At 40.7% G+C, this 19,722-nt stretch overlaps 2 protein-coding genes across 5 annotated transcripts in view; both read left to right on the plus strand.

The window, feature by feature from the left end:
• The window catches only part of LOC138595803 (NACHT, LRR and PYD domains-containing protein 12-like), a 56,394-nt gene extending 41,028 nt beyond the window's left edge, over positions 1-15,366 (plus strand). For all 4 annotated transcript variants that reach the window (XM_069667239.1, XM_069667236.1, XM_069667237.1 and 1 more), the window contains 12 exons: positions 980-1,153; positions 2,648-2,824; positions 4,319-4,492; positions 5,986-6,159; positions 7,342-7,382; positions 7,522-7,583; positions 10,374-10,417; positions 10,860-11,074; positions 11,241-11,506; positions 12,481-12,597; positions 12,731-12,872; positions 13,857-15,366. In XM_069667239.1, the coding sequence (XP_069523340.1) occupies positions 980-1,153; positions 2,648-2,824; positions 4,319-4,492; positions 5,986-6,159; positions 7,342-7,382; positions 7,522-7,583; positions 10,374-10,417; positions 10,860-11,074; positions 11,241-11,506; positions 12,481-12,597; positions 12,731-12,872; positions 13,857-14,389 (2,119 nt within the window). In that variant the 3' untranslated portion in view covers positions 14,390-15,366. The remainder of the gene's footprint in view (positions 1-979; positions 1,154-2,647; positions 2,825-4,318; positions 4,493-5,985; positions 6,160-7,341; positions 7,383-7,521; positions 7,584-10,373; positions 10,418-10,859; positions 11,075-11,240; positions 11,507-12,480; positions 12,598-12,730; positions 12,873-13,856) is intronic.
• Positions 15,367-18,169: 2,803 nt separating this feature from the next.
• The window catches only part of dnah5l (dynein, axonemal, heavy chain 5 like), a 57,169-nt gene continuing 55,616 nt past the window's right edge, over positions 18,170-19,722 (plus strand). The window contains exons 1-2 of the mRNA XM_069667075.1: positions 18,170-18,383; positions 18,878-18,981. Of these exons, the coding sequence (XP_069523176.1) occupies positions 18,170-18,383; positions 18,878-18,981 (318 nt within the window). The remainder of the gene's footprint in view (positions 18,384-18,877; positions 18,982-19,722) is intronic.

Below are 19,722 nucleotides of genomic sequence, written 5' to 3' on the forward strand. Positions count from 1 at the left end.
GCGTTTCTTATGGTTTATTTTCCCAATAATCAAGCAAGCAAACAAAAGAACAAAGAAATCATGGCTCCTGCTGCCTCTCTTGCACTGGTAAAAAACTATAGGCTCACCCAGGTGCATGCTGGTCCTCTACCTGCCTACCTACCTACCTCTATAAACTCAGGTGCCCACAGTGTTACCCCAAATTCTAAACAAAACAAACCAAGATACTAATTATGCAAAAACCAAATATACTAAACAAACAAAAAATAATAATAATAATTAAACTAAACAAACAACTAGCAAAAGAAAATAGGATCAAAATCTAATCAAAATAAAGCCAAGGCCTAGAATAATCGAACTATACTACTTATTACTAATGAACTAAATACTAAGAACAAATGAACAGCTCCTACACTACTTTTCAAAACACCCAGAGAGCTTGCATGTTTGATTTCAGGAGGCAGTGAGCTCCACAGTTCAGGTGCATAAGAACAGAAAGCTCTCTCTCCGGTGCTTGTGTGTGATACATGGGGAACATTAAAAAGGGAAGCACTCGAGGACCTCAGTCACTCTCTGTTACTATTGTAGACCTCATGTGTTTCATTACCGACTGAGCCTAACTCATGTTCATCAATAACTCACATCATGACCGTATAGATTCTGTGTTGTTCATATTTTCATGTTTCTTACACTAAATTTATTCTGCAGTCACAAAAGACTTCTGTTAGTTAAAGAAACCAGAGAAAATGTCCTCTGTCAGTTTTTACTGCCAATTAATGTTGATGATTTTTAGTGAATGATCTCAACTGTATCCAGAATAACCTCTGACCTCATGTTTGTTTTCATGAGAAAGTTTACTGGCTGAAGCAGAAATATTTCTTTACTTTGATTTGGTTACAAAAATCAAGACATGTTGATGTTTATTTACACATTTAAAACTTGAACACATCAAATTGGATTGTTCATGAATTTTATCTCCATGTCTTTTTTCTTTCTTCAGATTGAGGAGCTGCAGGTTGTCAGAGATCAGCTGTGCTTCTCTGGCCTCAGCTCTGAAGTCCAACCCCTCCCATCTGAGAGAGCTGCAGCTGAGTGACAACAGGCTGCAGGATTCAGGAGTGAAGCTGCTGTGTGATTTTCTGCAGAGTCCAAACTGCAGACTGGAGACTCTGAGGTCAGTTCACTGAGTCTCAACTCAACTCAGCTTTATTTATATATCACCTTTCATACATAAAGCATGCAGCCCAAAGTGCTTCACAGACAGGAGATGAAAACACAGATTGACAGCAGTAGATGATAAAACAGGAAATAAAAATATAACATAATGAAAGATTATTAAAATGCAATAAAAAGATCAAAATACATCAAAATATATATATAAATATATACATAATACATCAGATATTAGGAATCGATGAAATACATAAAAATGTAAATGAGTAAAAGTTGAGAAGGCCAGAATAAATCCCAGACATAAGACTATTGTTAAAAACGCTAAAAACATAGAACAAGGCTATAAAATGACTCCAAGCCAGAAGCCTGATCAAAAACATGTCTTTAGCCTACTTGTAGGCCAGCTGTCCGAAAAATCAAACTTACAATAAATCAAACATAATCAAAGTGCCACCGATGCACCATGGGGATGTGGTGTACGCAGGCTAAAGAAGTCCATTGTCCATTCAAGGTTGTGCGTTTCTTATGGTTTATTTTCCCAATAATCAAGCAAGCAAACAAAAGAACAAAGAAATCATGGCTCCTGCTGCCTCTCTTGCACTGGTAAAAATCTATAGGCTCACCCAGGTGCATGCTGGTCCTCTACCTGCCTACCTACCTACCTCTATAAACTCAGGTGCCCACAGTGTTACCCCAAATTCTAAACAAAACAAACCAAGATACTAATTATGCAAAAACCAAATATACTAAACAAACAAAAAATAATAATAATAATTAAACTAAACAAACAACTAGCAAAAGAAAATAGGATCAAAATCTAATCAAAATAAAGCCAAGGCCTAGAATAATCGAACTATACTACTTATTACTAATGAACTAAATACTAAGAACAAATGAACAGCTCCTACACTACTTTTCAAAACACCCAGAGAGCTTGCATGTTTGATTTCAGGAGGCAGTGAGCTCCACAGTTCAGGTGCATAAGAACAGAAAGCTCTCTCTCCGGTGCTTGTGTGTGATACATGGGGAACATTAAAAAGGGAAGCACTCGAGGACCTCAGTCACTCTCTGTTACTATTGTAGACCTCATGTGTTTCATTACCGACTGAGCCTAACTCATGTTCATCAATAACTCACATCATGACCGTATAGATTCTGTGTTGTTCATATTTTCATGTTTCTTACACTAAATTTATTCTGCAGTCACAAAAGACTTCTGTTAGTTAAAGAAACCAGAGAAAATGTCCTCTGTCAGTTTTTACTGTCAATTAATGTTGATGATTTTTAGTGAATGATCTCAACTGTATCCAGAATGACCTCTGACCTCATGTTTGTTTTCATGAGAAAGTTTACTGGCTGAAGCAGAAATATTTCTTTACTTTGATTTGGTTACAAAAATCAAGACATGTTGATGTTTATTTACACATTTAAAACTTGAACACATCAAATTGGATTGTTAATGAATTTTATCTCCATGTCTTTTTTCTTTATTCAGATTGAGGAGCTGCAGTTTGTCAGAGATCAGCTGTGCTTCTCTGGCCTCAGCTCTGAAGTCAAACCCCTCCCATCTGAGAGAGCTGGAGCTGAGCTACAACAACAAGCTGCAGGATTCAGGAGTGAAGCTGCTGTGTGATTTTCTGCAGAGTCCAAACTGCAGACTGGAGACTCTGAGGTCAGTTCACTGAGTCTCAACTCAACTCAGCTTTATTTATATATCACCTTTCATACATAAAGCATGCAGCCCAAAGTGCTTCACAGACAGGAGATGAAAACACAGATTGACAGCAGTAGATGATAAAACAGGAAATAAAAATATAACATAATGAAAGATTATTAAAATGCAATAAAAAGATCAAAATACATCAAAATATATATATAAATATATACATAATACATCAGATATTAGGAATCGATGAAATACATAAAAATGTAAATGAGTAAAAGTTGAGAAGGCCAGAATAAATCCCAGACATAAGACTATTGTTAAAAACGCTAAAAACATAGAACAAGGCTATAAAATGACTCCAAGCCAGAAGCCTGATCAAAAACATGTCTTTAGCCTACTTGTAGGCCAGCTGTCCGAAAAATCAAACTTACAATAAATCAAACATAATCAAAGTGCCACCGATGCACCATGGGGATGTGGTGTACGCAGGCTAAAGAAGTCCATTGTCCATTCAAGGTTGTGCGTTTCTTATGGTTTATTTTCCCAATAATCAAGCAAGCAAACAAAAGAACAAAGAAATCATGGCTCCTGCTGCCTCTCTTGCACTGGTAAAAAACTATAGGCTCACCCAGGTGCATGCTGGTCCTCTACCTGCCTACCTACCTACCTCTATAAACTCAGGTGCCCACAGTGTTACCCCAAATTCTAAACAAAACAAACCAAGATACTAATTATGCAAAAACCAAATATACTAAACAAACAAAAAATAATAATAATAATTAAACTAAACAAACAACTAGCAAAAGAAAATAGGATCAAAATCTAATCAAAATAAAGCCAAGGCCTAGAATAATCGAACTATACTACTTATTACTAACGAACTAAATACTAAGAACAAATGAACAGCTCCTACACTACTTTTCAAAACACCCAGAGAGCTTGCATGTTTGATTTCAGGAGGCAGTGAGCTCCACAGTTCAGGTGCATAAGAACAGAAAGCTCTCTCTCCGGTGCTTGTGTGTGATACATGGGGAACATTTAAAAGGGAAGCACTCGAGGACCTCAGTCACTCTCTGTTACTATTGTAGACCTCATGTGTTTCATTACCAACTGAGCCTAACTCATGTTCATCAATAACTCACATCATGACCGTATAGATTCTGTGTTGTTCATATTTTCATGTTTCTTACACTAAATTTATTCTGCAGTCACAAAAGACTTCTGTTAGTTAAAGAAACCAGAGAAAATGTCCTCTGTCAGTTTTTACTGTCAATTAATGTTGATGATTTTTAGTGAATGATCTCAACTGTATCCAGAATAACCTCTGACCTCATGTTTGTTTTCATGAGAAAGTTTACTGGCTGAAGCAGAAATATTTCTTTACTTTGATTTGGTTACAAAAATCAAGACATGTTGATGTTTATTTACACATTTAAAACTTGAACACATCAAATTGGATTGTTAATGAATTTTATCTCCATGTCTTTTTTCTTTCTTCAGATTGAGTCTCTGCAGTTTGTCAGAGATCAGCTGTGCTTCTCTGGCCTCAGCTCTGAAGTCCAACCCCTCCCATCTGAGAGAGCTGGAGCTGAGCTACAACAAGCTGCAGGATTCAGGAGTGAAGCTGCTGTGTGATTTTCTGCAGAGTCCAAACTGCAGACTGGAGACTCTGAGGTCAGTTCACTGAGTCTCAACTCAACTCAGCTTTATTTATATATCACCTTTCATACATAAAGCATGCAGCCCAAAGTGCTTCACAGACAGGAGATGAAAACACAGATTGACAGCAGTAGATGATAAAACAGGAAATAAAAATATAACATAATGAAAGATTATTAAAATGCAATAAAAAGATCAAAATACATCAAAATATATATATAAATATATACATAATACATCAGATATTAGGAATCGATGAAATACATAAAAATGTAAATGAGTAAAAGTTGAGAAGGCCAGAATAAATCCCAGACATAAGACTATTGTTAAAAACGCTAAAAACATAGAACAAGGCTATAAAATGACTCCAAGCCAGAAGCCTGATCAAAAACATGTCTTTAGCCTACTTGTAGGCCAGCTGTCCGAAAAATCTAACTTACAATAAATCAAACATAATCAAAGTGCCACCGATGCACCATGGGGATGTGGTGTACGCAGGCTAAAGAAGTCCATTGTCCATTCAAGGTTGTGCGTTTCTTATGGTTTATTTTCCCAATAATCAAGCAAGCAAACAAAAGAACAAAGAAATCATGGCTCCTGCTGCCTCTCTTGCACTGGTAAAAAACTATAGGCTCACCCAGGTGCATGCTGGTCCTCTACCTGCCTACCTACCTACCTCTATAAACTCAGGTGCCCACAGTGTTACCCCAAATTCTAAACAAAACAAACCAAGATACTAATTATGCAAAAACCAAATATACTAAACAAACAAAAAATAATAATAATAATTAAACTAAACAAACAACTAGCAAAAGAAAATAGGATCAAAATCTAATCAAAATAAAGCCAAGGCCTAGAATAATCGAACTATACTACTTATTACTAATGAACTAAATACTAAGAACAAATGAACAGCTCCTACACTACTTTTCAAAACACCCAGAGAGCTTGCATGTTTGATTTCAGGAGGCAGTGAGCTCCACAGTTCAGGTGCATAAGAACAGAAAGCTCTCTCTCCGGTGCTTGTGTGTGATACATGGGGAACATTAAAAAGGGAAGCACTCGAGGACCTCAGTCACTCTCTGTTACTATTGTAGACCTCATGTGTTTCATTACCGACTGAGCCTAACTCATGTTCATCAATAACTCACATCATGACCGTATAGATTCTGTGTTGTTCATATTTTCATGTTTCTTACACTAAATTTATTCTGCAGTCACAAAAGACTTCTGTTAGTTAAAGAAACCAGAGAAAATGTCCTCTGTCAGTTTTTACTGTCAATTAATGTTGATGATTTTTAGTGAATGATCTCAACTGTATCCAGAATAACCTCTGACCTCATGTTTGTTTTCATGAGAAAGTTTACTGGCTGAAGTAGAAATATTTCTTTACTTTGATTTGGTTACAAAAATCAAGATTGTTGATGTTTATTTACACATTTAAAACTTGAACACATCAAATTGGATTGTTAATGAATTTTATCTCCATGTCTTTTTTCTTTATTCAGATTGAGTGGCTGCAGTTTGTCAGAGATCAGCTGTGCTTCTCTGGCCTCAGCTCTGAAGTCCAACCCCTCCCATCTGAGAGAGCTGGAGCTGAGCTCCAACAAGCTGCAGGATTCAGCAGTGAAGCTGCTGCGTGATTTTCTGCAGAGTCCAAACTGCAGACTGGAGACTCTGAGGTCAGTGAAGGATTTAACACAGTTCATGTTGCTTAGCAGTGTTAAACACACTGAATTAGTTTGTACTCCATTCAACTCTTTCCACAGTTTCACCTTCCACTGTGTGAGCACCCAGTCCAACCAGTAAGAGTTGCTAGTGTAGATATCAGGATGAGGACCAATTGTACAAAAGTACTTCTTCTAGTGATCAAAGTATCCCCTCTGTGAATGGAGCCTTGGGTTTCTGCATTACGGGGGGGACCCACCGGACGAGGAAGCGCTGCGAAGCTCCGCGCTACAAAAAATCATTTCTCCGCGCCGGTCGACAAGCACCTCTGCTCCTCAGCTGTCGTTTACTCACATTTGGAGCTGTTTTTTAATCATGCTCTCTCTCTCTGTTTGCGTGTGTGTTTTGACACCTCGCCCCCACCCCCTATAGCCAGCCCACCTTGTGTCTCTCTCTTTCGTGTGTGTGTGTGTGTGTGTGTGCGTGCGTGCGTGCGCGTGTGCGCGCGTGTGTGTGTGTGTGTGTGCGTGCGTGCTTGCATCTTCATCTCTCTAGCGCTCTGTTTAGATACTGACAAATATATAAAAGCACACAAATATAACATCGCATTTGTCGATCGCAGTGTTTTAATTTTGAAACCGGATTCTCTCGTTGTTTCATGTGTGACTTCCTGCCAGGATTGACGCGATCGCTCGCGGCTTGCACAAAAAATAGACCAGGCGCCGAAACGATCGCTGCAGGGTGCGAGCCGGTGGCGGAGGTGCGCGCCGCGTCTGGTGTGAACGACACAATCGGTTAACATGGGCGCCGAAAGGAAACTGGCTCCGCTTCTCGGCGCTTCCGCGGCTATTCGCGGGGCTTCTGCGTCCGGTCTGTCCCCGGCGTTAGTACCACAGCCCAGGGGTCAGCCTAGCCAAGCCCAACAGATCAGTATCAGAATCAGATTACTTTTGGATGCAGTTTCTTATTTTCCATCTTACATTTCTTTTCTTCACTGGATTCTTTAATTCTTCAACAAAACATGAGATGCAATTGCATGAGAGTCAGCAGTTACTTGTAGTCCTTGTAGTGATGATATGACCTGTTGCAAAGCATTTGATCAGTTGCTTTGTGGAAGGACTTTAAGCTTGACTGACTTCAAGAACAAACTATTTAAATTTGGTTCCATAACTTTTGGGTTGTGTTCGTCCGAACAGAATCAACGGAGAGGTGATCACAGCTGACAAACTCAAAACATGTGAGTATTGAAGCAATGTCCATCATTCATCAAGCTACTTTACACAGATATCTGATTCTATATAAGCAGGTGCTCCTTGTTCCACTGTTTGTTCTATACCTTTTAGTCAGAGCTCTAAACATCACTTCTTCTCTATCAGGTGACGACAATGTCAACCTGGATGTGAAGGAAAAGCTTCACCTGCCTGATGATGACGAGAAGGTGAGGAAAGAAGTTGCAGTGCGCTCTCCACCGTCCATTATTCTCGCAGAGTTGAAGTCTTTGCATTAAACTAGTTAAGACTGTCATGACAGCATGAGGCAGTGCAGCACACGGATAAGAAATAACAACTCTGTCAGCAACTTGAGGGGTTGCTTTCAGCAGTTTTTTCATTTTGACTGTAAGCTGCAGTAGAACTGCAAACCTTCATCTTGTTGGTCGTTTCTCTGAGTCGTGGTTTTCAAAGAGAAATCTGACGGCCCAAAGTCAGAGCCAGAAACGTACAGAGCAATCTCTTGATGAAAATATTCCTCTGGATGTTATAGACTTCTCGAAGCAAAGATTTCCAAAGAGACACAACGGAGTAGAGACCAAACCGTTTCAAATCTGGGAGACAAACATTTGAGAATAATGTGAATTTGTCAAAGTGAGAAGATGTTGCTTCTCCAGTATCTTACAGTCAGTGGTGGAAAAAGTACCTGAAAGCCGCGATTGAGTAAAAGCACAGATATCAAACCAGAACATGTCAAAGTCAGCTGTTCTAATGTTACTCGAGTAAAAGTCTTAAAGTATCTGATCTTTTTTGTTCTTAAGTGTCAAAAGTATTTTCTCATTATTTGTACTGAAGGATTGAAAGTAAAAGTACAAGTACGTGATATTTATAAAAGGGAAAGTGGTCAGAATTTCCAGAGTTATTAACTTATTTCTTTACTGTTAACCTTCAGAAATAGATTCACTTGAAGAAAAACAAGGTGTTCACAACTTAAGAGCCCATTGTTTGGATCATCAGCCTCTATTCTGATGCTATTTCTGCACTCTGGGCCCTTATTTACATTCAGAGCACGTCTTCATGTACAATAATTTGAGGTGTGTCCCTCACATCTGATGCACAGCTGCTTTTATTAAACATTTAATGATGAGAGTTGGAGAATAAGTTAAATGCATTTATGTCACCATAAGTTTATTGTAATATTACAAAGGGTTTTCATACAATCACATTTTCAGAAACATTAATGAGGTGTAGTGTCTGCTGTTTACCTCTCATCATCTGCTGCTCTCTCTCTCCATTATCTGTTGGTGTTTCTCTTTCTCCCTATTTATCGTCTGTCTGTCTGTCTGTCTGTCTGACTCACAGACTCTCATAAAAGCATGCTGTGTGATCACACAACAATGGCACGCTAATTAAACAACAGCACCTTTAATAATGATGAAGAGAAACGTTCATCATCTTATTCGTTAGTTGCTTCAGGGTCGAACTTCTTACTCTTACTACTGTTTTGGAACAAGCAGAAGAGGCCGAGTTGTGTTTTTCTACGCAACGACATGATCTCTGCGACATGTCTCCTCTCCTCCTGCTGTAACTTGTGTCGGGGGTGTACGTAGTGAGTGAGCGGTTAAGCGAGAGAGAGAGAGAGAGATCAGCAAAGTGACGCTTCATCGAGTGGAGCAGAGGAAAAGGAGCAGGGAAGTGAATAATCTTCTTCTTCTTCAAGGTTTTAACATCAGTCGGCATCCATGATGTTGCATTACTGCCACCATCAGTTTTTAACCTTTCAGTTTCTGTTCATTTAAAGACGTATTTTCTGTTTAAAAACTCCACAATCTTTAGACCAACAAAGGTCTCCCGACTGACAAAGTAAATGTAGTGGAGTTAAAGCAGAAGAAATTCAAGTACAGTACAGATACTCCCAGAAAATACTTAAGTACTGTAACAAAGTATTATTACTTTGTTACATTACACCACTGCTGACAGCAACAGGCAGGATGATACTGCATCGACTTTTTATCGAGAGTTCTTCATGTTTGTTTAAATAAAGACTCTCGAGGTTTAATGACTGTTTCAAACGCTTCCTGTAACATTTTATACAATGAAGCATGTGGGATTATAGCATGCGTTACTTCTTCATCCTGAGAAACAGTTGGTCTAAAATTTGATCATTTAATGGTTTTTATCTTTTTCTTACGTTTCTTAAATCCAGTTTCTGATCCATTAATATGGTAAGAAGTTGAAACTCATAAACTTTATCCATCTTTTTAGTTCTTTAGAGTTTTTCAGTCTGAAGATAAAGTGCATTTGGTGTAAACTAAATGTTCCTGTATGGAGAATGGTTGTCAGTAGTTTGATTGCAAACATCTCAGCAGTCTTTGATGATACTGACAGAAAGCTTATGGGTCTGTAGGTACTGGCTTCATGGCCCTCTCCAAACTTAAGCTCCAGGGAAAGTATTGTGTTGAGGTGACATGGATCGTCTCCTTTGGGCAAAGGAGCAGGGTGTGTTTACTCCTACAGAGCATGTGAATTTAAGGGAGGATCGACACTGTAGTCACTGTAGTATCTCTCTCCTTTGTGTTATATGCAGCATTTCTGTTGTGCATACAATAGTAATATAACCAGACTCACTGAGTGTATACACTTGTATAACATATTTGCCCTCCTGTGGGGTTCAGCAGCAGACGAAGCTGATCGTGAGGAACGAGGATTGCTATTATTTTTGTAAAACTGCACCTTTGAGCTCTCGTCACTGGCAGCACCAGGATCAGCACAGGAGCAGACTGTGTGACATTAAACCAGGAGCTGAATACATGCACATATGTGTTTGCAGTTACTGAGACCCATCTTCTTATTGCAGTTGTTCCTCTGTGTAGCCTTAGACTGTGCCTTCATTGATGCCATTTCTCTGTGTTCCACATGTGCTTGGTTTGAATACATAGTGTGAATATAGTTTTTCATAACTGAAAGAGAAGTTGGCATTTCTATTAAAATAAGTAACTTCCTGCCTTTCTTAATTCCAGGCTCCCTCATCCTTTTCACCTGAACAGACTGACTCTACATACAGGTAATCATGTGAGATGACCAAACAAGGTGTGTGTTAAACTGCTCTGTTGTCTGTAGTGAGGTTATTAAAGCTGAACTCTGTTGGTAGAATATTCAAAACACACCAAGCAGATGCAGCAGTGTTAACATCGACCTCATTTATAAAACCGTGTGCAGCGTTCAAACCAAAAAATAATGTGCTTTATAAAACATGCAAGGAAACGTCTCTTAAATCAATCTTAGAGTCTGAGCTTGAAGTTCAGAGTCTTGGCACACACAGCTCATTATATCTATCTTTAACTTCAGCCCGTTATAAAGACACACAGAGAGCTCTGACTTAGAGTGACAGATTTTAGATTCTTAACTTCTGAATGGAATATTGTTTTATAAACAGGTTTACACCTAAAGATGACTGAGTGAGCTTGGATCATAAGTGTTAAGTTAATTCAACCCTTTCATGTCAGGTTCAGATGTCCTGGTCAAGGTGTGTTCCAGTGTGCTTTGACTGGACTGGTGTTTGTTATGGCAAAGGAGGCGGAGCTTCTGTACAGGACTGTCCAATGGGATGAGAGCCTCCTCCAATCAGCTGGCAAGAAGGCTGCGGGGCCGCTGTTCAACATGAAGTGTTCTGAGGATGCTCTGCGTCAGATCCACTTCCCTCACTGTGACACAAAGGAAGGTACCCACGATGCTGTCTTCAGTGTTAGAAAAATGAATTAGTTCAATGAAGATGATTTGTATCCTTGAGATGCTCCAGAACTGATGTGAAGAGATAAATAATAACTCTCAGAAGTGGTAAGAAATGAATGAGGTCAAACTGAAGTTTAACCTCTCTGCATTCTCAGCTCTGCTGGTCGACGGCCTGTTGTCTGTCGTCCACATCACGGATGATGGAATGAGCTTCTTGAAGCCGCTGAAGATCACAGACACTCATGTGATTGTGGAGGTCCCTCACCTCTCTGCCTTTGGCCTGGTTTGGGATTTAGTTAAAAGGTTTCTGAACATGTCCCTGCCAATAAATGGCCAAGTCCTGCTGTTCCTCCGACCTGTGGACACAACGCATGAAGTCCTGGATGTGTTATTGCTGCAGGAAAACATCGTTCTGCATGAGGTAAAGCTGAATGTCATACCTGCGCACTTTCATCCTGAGGTGTGTGTAAACCACAAGGATGATTCACACGTTCCTGTCTCGGGTTAATTCCTGTACATAAAGATAACCTTGGATGCATGTTAATACTGCAATATGGATGACCAAGGTTTTGGGTTTGATGATAGCTCCGTCTGTAGAAGGTTGCTTCGGAACCAGAGGGTGACCTGCTCAAGGCCCAGTAAGAACCACGCACCAAATTGGGGCTGGTGGCTGGAGAGGTGCCAGGTCCTTTCCTGGGCTCAGTCGAGGTGTCTTCGAGCAAGGCACTGAATCCCCGACTGTTTCGGGGTGCATGGCCATATGCAGCCCCCTCACTCTGACATCTCTACATTAGTGCATGTCCATGGGATCCTGTTTGTGCATGTCTGTATTTCGGGCCTTTGTGTGTGTAGCCATTTTGTAAAAAGGTAAAGGAACCCTTTAGCTGCTGTTTGAGGATGCAGCTTTCCTCCGTTCTAACACAGGGTGAACATTGTGAAATGCTTGAATATGGTTAAGTTCAGGCACAAAAACTACACAATAGTGCTTAAAATCTTCCTCTGGGATCTTGATTTGAAAGTAGAACATCTTCCGTTGTTACACAAATAACACCGAGCTCTTCCTCATACTGACCGATGGAGTTAAGAAAAAGGGGCTGTTTGGTGTTTGGGGATTAATTTAAAACTTATTTAATGTAAGCTAATGTGATGTATGTTGTATTTTTCTATTATTGCTCTTCTTTTTTGTTCCCTCTCATGACAAACATGTTCTGGAATGACATTAAACCTCCTTGAAACCTTAGCTTTAGTACCTTAGTTATGTCTGTGTTTTTTTTGTTTCTCTGTGAAACACTTTGGTCATCAGGTTTCTTCTTAAATGTCCTCAATAATAAAATCGACAAATTGTATTATTTGAGCAAAATAAAAAAAGGAATAACATTTTTTCTGTCCCTGCAGGTTGTCGCCCAACAAGGAGGTGCTGAGTACATCAGGATCTCTTCTGACTGTCACCTCAGCTTTGGTCAGATGTACAGTGTCCACTGTGAACCTGAGGGCTTCACAATACAGCCTGATGTGAGTCGAGTGTCATACACTTCCAGCATTCATACACATCATTATCATGAATACGATCTTGGCTGCTTATCTTCCCAATGAGAAACGTTATTGTAGGAAGTTTGTTTAATGACTCTTTACTGTTGGTTTTCAGAACGCACCATTTCGCTTGAAGTATGGACCAAATTTTTATCCAACATTTGAAGTTTTCCTCACTACACACCCAGAGAAAGTGACTCTGGTGGTCCAGGACCAGGACAGGACAGTCGCCTGGAAGCGTGATGTGATTCTGACAGGTAAAGTAGGCTTCATCCTGCTGCAGCAGGACCTCACTTGTCTTTGTTAAGACCTCAGTGAGAGACTCGAGCAGAACGTGCACATCTATCTTTCTTTAACACCAAACTGTGGCTCTATTGATTGAATTATTGAAGTCCACTGCTCGATTGTAAGTTTCTGTTTTCCCATTTGTCCTGAAGAAAAAACCAAAGTGAGGGAACTGTATGTTTTTATGTGCAACACCGGGAATTTAACAAATAAAGACTAAACCATGAAAGTCACAGAACGCAAATGTGAACAGAAGATGTGCTCCAGTTTATTTCTCTTTGTTAAATCATGTGGAAAAGTGTCCCTGGTGCTGGACTACAGCACGGAGGTAGTGAGCTTGTCTGAATGGTATCAGTATTCCTCTGGAGAGCACTATTTTAATGTTGTTTTATTCTTTTACTTGTTTTACCTATATTTCTTATTATACTGCATCTCTTTTACCGTCCTCGTCTACTCTCTGCTGTGTTCATGCAGCTCCTGTCCTCTTGCTTTGACTTCATGTTGACTGTACCTTCATATTGTCTCGCTGTCTGTCCATGCTCTTCTAGTTTGTTGTTGTGTTGCATTTTATATTTCCTGCTTGTTGCCGTGTCTGTTAAAGCACTTTGTAAGGTGGAATATAAATTGTTTTTTAACGATTATTTTACACATGGTTAAAACTCTTGTTTTAAGACTTTTGTGGGATACATTTCTTGATTTGATTAGCTACAAGGAAACAGTGTGCCTTGTATATGTAAATGAAGAACCGACAAAATATAGCAGAATTAACACAAAGATAGAGGGAGACATCATGAAACCAAGAGACCTCTCAAAGGAGAACGCAGGAGAAATAATGTAGAGCAAAATACGTTTCTGTAACAGAGAAAACATGCAATTTATTTCTTTAACGATAACATTTTGAGATTTGTAAGAGAAAGTCGGTTATTACACAAAGGTCTTTTCTGCTTATTTACCAGGTTCAAGAAGAGAACCTCTGCAGAGGACTGTCCCAGCAGAGGACAGGGTCCCTGCACAACGCAGATTCCCTGCGGAGGACAGGGTCCCTGCACAACGCAGTGTCCCAGCGGAGGACAGGGTCCCTGCACAACGCAGTGTCCCAGCGGAGGACAGGGTCCCTGCACAACGCAGATTCCCTGCGGAGGACAGGGTCCCTGCACAACGCAGATTCCCTGCGGAGGACAGGGTCCCTGCACAATGCAGAGGCCCTGCGGAGGACAGGGTCCCTGCAGAGGAGACGCTGCGCTCAGTGAGGACCAACTTTCTAAACAAAGTGTCTGAACCTGTCCTGAATCAGCTTCTGGATGAACTCCTGCAGCATGGTGTTATAAATGATGGTGAAATGCAGTCAATCAGGACAAAAGTCAAAGCAGAAAAAGCACGAGACTTGATCGACACAGTACGAAGAAAGGGAAGAGAAGCCAGCTCAGTTCTGATCACTGCTCTCCGTGAGGTGGATCCATGCCTTTCCAGAGAGCTGGACTTAAGCTGAAGCAGGAACTGTAGAGTGTGATGATGAATCTGCGTCCCAGCTGGCTGTTTTACACTTCTCTGTTACTTGTTCCGATCTTAAAATGAGGCTCAAGTCTGTTTTTAATAAGCCAACTTTAGTTGACTCTTAAAGGGATTTACTCAAGTCTAGAAAGAAGAGCTCACACTGTTACCGAACAAACCTGGGACTGCATTGCACTCAGCATCATCTTGCACATACCTGCACGACTGTACAGCTCTTCAGTCACACCTGTTGTGCATATTTTATATTGTGTTTTATACTTGTATTTTTGTATTAAAAGTGTGTCCAGAGACGTTTTAACAGCGTTGAACAGACAGACCCTGATATAATCTTACAGTTCTGAATCCATGTGACAGAGTCGACTAAGAAGTTATTGATCCTCGTCTAAAAAGAAGTCTTTTACTGGGTTCATCCAAACCAGTTTGCTCTGTAATATGTTCTCCTCCCATAAGGAGTATGGACACAGTTAAATATATGTTTCATACAGGAGAGTGTAACACGTGATGGGGGACCAGGAACATGTGTGTGTCTGCATGTCCATTATTTATACATGGTTTATTCTATCGTTAATACTGTCAGACCACAAAACCACCAGGATGTCTACAGAGGGTTTAGTGGTCTGTTCTTTAAGATAAATGGTGGAGACTCTTTTACTCTGAAGGAGTTGGACAGGAAGTCTTACTGTCTGATTGGTTACAAAGTGTAAGTTTGATATTATGAGTATTATGTCACTGTCAGAGGGCCGACTTCCGTCTCCTGGGAAACTTTTTACAAAATAAAAGTCCCGTCACTGATCACACGATTGTCTCTCCTGGTTGTTTCCACTAAGGAGGCGGCTTTGTTGTGTTTAAGGTTGCCGAGTCACTAACATACACACACAAATCTCACTGCCAGGGTTACCATAGCAACAGTCAAACTTTTCCTTTCCAGAGCCAGTTTTTAGTTACTTCCTGGTTTCACTGAGTATCTCTCTCTCTTATTGTCTCTGGGCCTCGCTCTACCTCCGACTCTGACCCGCTGGTTTGTTTCAGCAGCAGTGACTCGTCCTCAGACTCTTCAGCGGGACACACGGCACACAGGTCAGGCAACACTTCTTTTCTTCAGAGCAGCAGCTTCAGCAGTTCAGCCTGTGGCTCAGAGGCACCCGGGCAGGTCAGCCTGTTCAATTAAAACTCGACAGTTTGTACCTGAAACATCAAAGTCATCCGAATGAATGTTGTCATGATAATTCTTGTTTCTGTTGTTACTTGAGAGTATTTTGATATTTTTCCTGTTTAAACTTTTGAGCGTTTTTTTCTTCCTTTGCATTTGTTCCTCTTTTGTTCCATGTTGATTTGTATCGTTTCCTTCAGACAACACAAACAGCAGTGTTGTACATTTAGCAAAGCGTCACTCACCTACTTGATGAGAGAAGGTGAAATAATAATCACAATACAATGTTAAAAGTTAAATGAAGGAAAAAGAACAGCACTTTGCATTGTGTTTGAATAAATAAACTCTAAAATAATAACTTAAGAAATATTATGTAAACGTATGAAACCCACCAAATGTGTATAAACATTAAAGATGGCAGAGGCACCATGTGTCGTTCATCAGCCAAAGGAAGCCAGGCCTCTCCACCGTTTGAAACGCATCTTGTCCTTTGCAATGTAATATGAAACGGCTGCAGTGAGGTCATTTCTTGATTTGGGTGCATAAGCAGCCTGTCTCTGAACGGCCTGCTGGAGTGTCTGTGTCAGTGCTGATGAGGGACCAGGTCCAGTAGCATCACTAGTCTTGCCTGCTGTCTGCCCACTCTGTAAACAGAGGAATAGCAAATGCATTATTATTATGATCATTAACATTAGAATTATTATTAATATGATGATAAACAGTGTTGTAATTATTTCCTTTTATTCCGTCTCTCACACACAGAGTCTATCTTCTGTGTGTCTATCTTCATCCACAGCACCATGAACACAAATACACATCAAATCTGTGCAGTGATAGTTATTGCACTGAGCCCAAAAATGGACAGAAATACAGAGGAGTCTTATAGGAGTTAGTCCTTAGCGTCTCTCCTGTCGGAAGACTTTGACGAACAATTCAATGACTGCCGAGTTCTAATGAGCAAAATATGAAATTATTATATTATTAGTTATGGGTTATCGTCTGCAGTGGGTCTGCAGCAGACACACGACGCATACAGCAGCAAGACGAGTAAAAGCAAAAACGTTCAGTTTCACTTTCGCACTTAAAAAAGTAAGACTTGAAGCTTCAGTTTACATTATAGACAAGCTATCAGCAAGTTAGACGAGCACCATGACTTTTTGCAGCACTCCTAAAACCCCCATCATGCATCTGGCTGAAAGTTAACTTACCTTGCATTCACCATAAAGTAGTGGTTGTTGCTCTCGAACATGGGTCAGCATATTTGAAGTGTTGCACCCTTTCGTTTGGTTTTTTTCTGCAGACAGGGTAACCATCGTTGATTAACTTTCCTCCGCAGCCTCATGAAATCCAAAATATGAGCACACCTCGGATTTAGTCTCCTCTGCCGGTGCGCTGTCGCTGCCTTTCGCCATGTTGTCACTGTAAACAAAGCCACATTGCGTGCTGCGCCTGGGAGACGCTGGAAAGTATTTACCGTGAGTTTTTCAAAGCGTGGTAATCGTGATAATTGAAATTGAACATGGTATTACTAACCGTCGGGAATCTAACAGTGAAACTGGTAACCGTTCCATCCCTACGTGCACACATACAGGCATGTGTTCCTCTTGGACAAAGTGCTTGAAGATGCATTCTGTGGTTGAAAGTGGCTTCATGTTTTTTAACTTGAGTTGGCAGATATTTGTTTAAATATGTGTTTATTAACTGTACTCACATTTGTCCAAGAAGGGACGTTTCATATTAATAAGTCAAAATGGTTCAAAAAAGAAAAACACTTTCTTTATGTCACGTTAGATTTAACGTGAACGATAAGAATAAGAACGATAAGTTCTTTCATGTCCATCTCTCGCTAAAGAGTCGCTGATTTACTGACTGATTAGTTTTTCCTTTCATAAAAAAATACTCATGTAACATTAAGGAGGTAGTTTCAGGGCTTCAGATGCCACGCACGAGTGATCCAGTGAACACCTGGTTTTGTGACAGGTGCTTCTCTGTGGTAGGAAGTTAGCTTTACCTGTACATGTGACTTTATTTATTTTTCATCATGATTAAGGCATGACTGAAATCATCAGTCGGTTCATTAATTCAGCTGATGAAGACTGGAAGAGAAGCATCTGAATCTTTACAGGGGCCTAAAGAGATCAAACGATGACGAAATTCAACGATGAGAAGAGAAAACGTTTGATTTAAGTCAGAAAGGCAGAGTTTTGCTTTGTGTTCCTTTTTCTACCATAAATAAATCATGTCAGGACTCGTTGGATTGATCTGTGGACGCTTGGTGAGGTCCTGTTGGGACTCAACTCACTGACAGGAAGCTGTTTAACGTCTTCAAATGCCTTCATGACAAAACTGTTTCCTGTGCTTTCAAAGTGACTCATTTATGTTCAATTTCTGACTGGCCCACTTTAAAGCTGGTGTTAGCATCTGGCAGCTAAAGCTAGAGAGAGATTAGAGACTATTATTGCTGTTTGAGGGGCAGGTGTAGAAACTTTGAGGACGGGGACACATTCATTGGGATGCTTACACAGGACGTCTGAGTTTTGGCTTTTCAAATTAAAAGGTTCTGATAACATTTCATGCTGTGGATGCTGAACACGTCTCGACTCTCAGATGGCAGATCCAGACCCTCAGTCTTCCACTCAGCCTCCCGCCGGCAGCTCTGAACCTGGACTCAATGGCTGTGCTCCCTCCCCGGACATGGAGCTCCAGGCAGAGGAGCACAGAGTCCATGACGGCCCAGAGGGAGAAGAGGAGGAGGAGAAAGAAGGAGGAGCAGACAGAGCCTTTACACAACCGAGACCTCCTCAGCTTAACCTCCGCAGAGGTACAGACAAAACACTGATCCAGTTTTTGTAGACAGGATTGACCATATTTGGACGAGGGGGTGGGGCTAACCCTAACCCTTGAGTTAGCCTGGTTAGCATGATGCAGCAGTAATTTAGCTCAAGTGTTGCTCGAGGTGAGATGCTTCTTGTGGCTCGCAGAAAACAGGCTTTAAACAAAATGTCCTGCCGCTGTTTTGTACATCAAAGCGCTGAACAAGACATTTTGAGGCGACCAAAGTGTCTCATGGCTGTTTACATGTACTCGCTGTTATGTATACATGTTGTCTCTAACCTGATTGCCAAGGTAGCGTGCATTCAAACACAAGGCACACACGCCCTAACCGTTATCCAATCAGCACATTTTTCTGAGGGATTTAGTCAAACCCTTAAACTGTGATTAAGAGTTGGATACAGCCACCGCGACATCACCCATTTGTTATCTGACTGGTTATGAAGCCTCGAGAAAACAAAAATGTTCTCCTGCAATTTCCAGATGTGACTGGCAGAGGACACCGGCGAATAGGAGGCCAGAACCTGAGAGCCATGAACCCCATGTCTCCTGCGGCGGCTGCTGCGTCCCCGACCGCAGGCACCTCTGTGAGTAAATACTTACAGCAACCGGCCACAGGAGGCGCTGATGCTAGAAAAGGGAAACAGTAAGGGAAAGCAAAAGGTTTCCCCTTTCAGTCTCCAGTAGACACTGCAATGACTCTAAACAGCCACTAGGGGGCAGTAGACTAACAGTTGTTCTGGATCCAGGAGGGGATTCACACTGAAAGCAGTTGGTTCAGGACGCTTCTCTGGCACATTTCTAACAAAGCAGCTGTATCCTGCTGAGTTTGATGATGTTTAGTCAGCAGCTTTAATTTTTCAGGTTTTGTTTCGTTTTTTTGTTTGTTATCTAATCAACACCAGCTTGCTGTAAAACACTACCTGGAACATTTAGCAGCTTGTGTTCCATGTCAAAGATGGGTTACATTTTCTGTGTTGAATGGTTAGTGTAACACACAAGTATTAACCCTTTTCAAAGCGCGGTAATCAAACACGGTTATCATGATAATTAAAATTTAACACGATAGTACTAACCGTCCGGAATTGTACCTTGTGACTGGTAACCGCTTCATCCCTACCTACCACTCAAGCAGAATCAGTCTGTCCACAGAAGATCGTCTGGACCTCAGTCGTCATCACAGTGGATCCTGACATGGTGGCTCGCCATCTTTGGACTGGATCGTAGTCAAATCATGTTTAATAAAACCCTGACCTGTGTAACAGTCAGATTGATATTCAAAAATCGACAACAAACTTTTCTGCTCCTGATACATCACACTCTATTTT

The sequence above is a fragment of the Semicossyphus pulcher genome, unplaced genomic scaffold, assembly GCF_022749685.1.
Source record: "Semicossyphus pulcher isolate SPU_LCO1_2020_fin unplaced genomic scaffold, fSemPul1.0.p SCAF_18, whole genome shotgun sequence".
Classification (NCBI taxonomy): domain Eukaryota; kingdom Metazoa; phylum Chordata; class Actinopteri; order Labriformes; family Labridae; genus Semicossyphus; species Semicossyphus pulcher.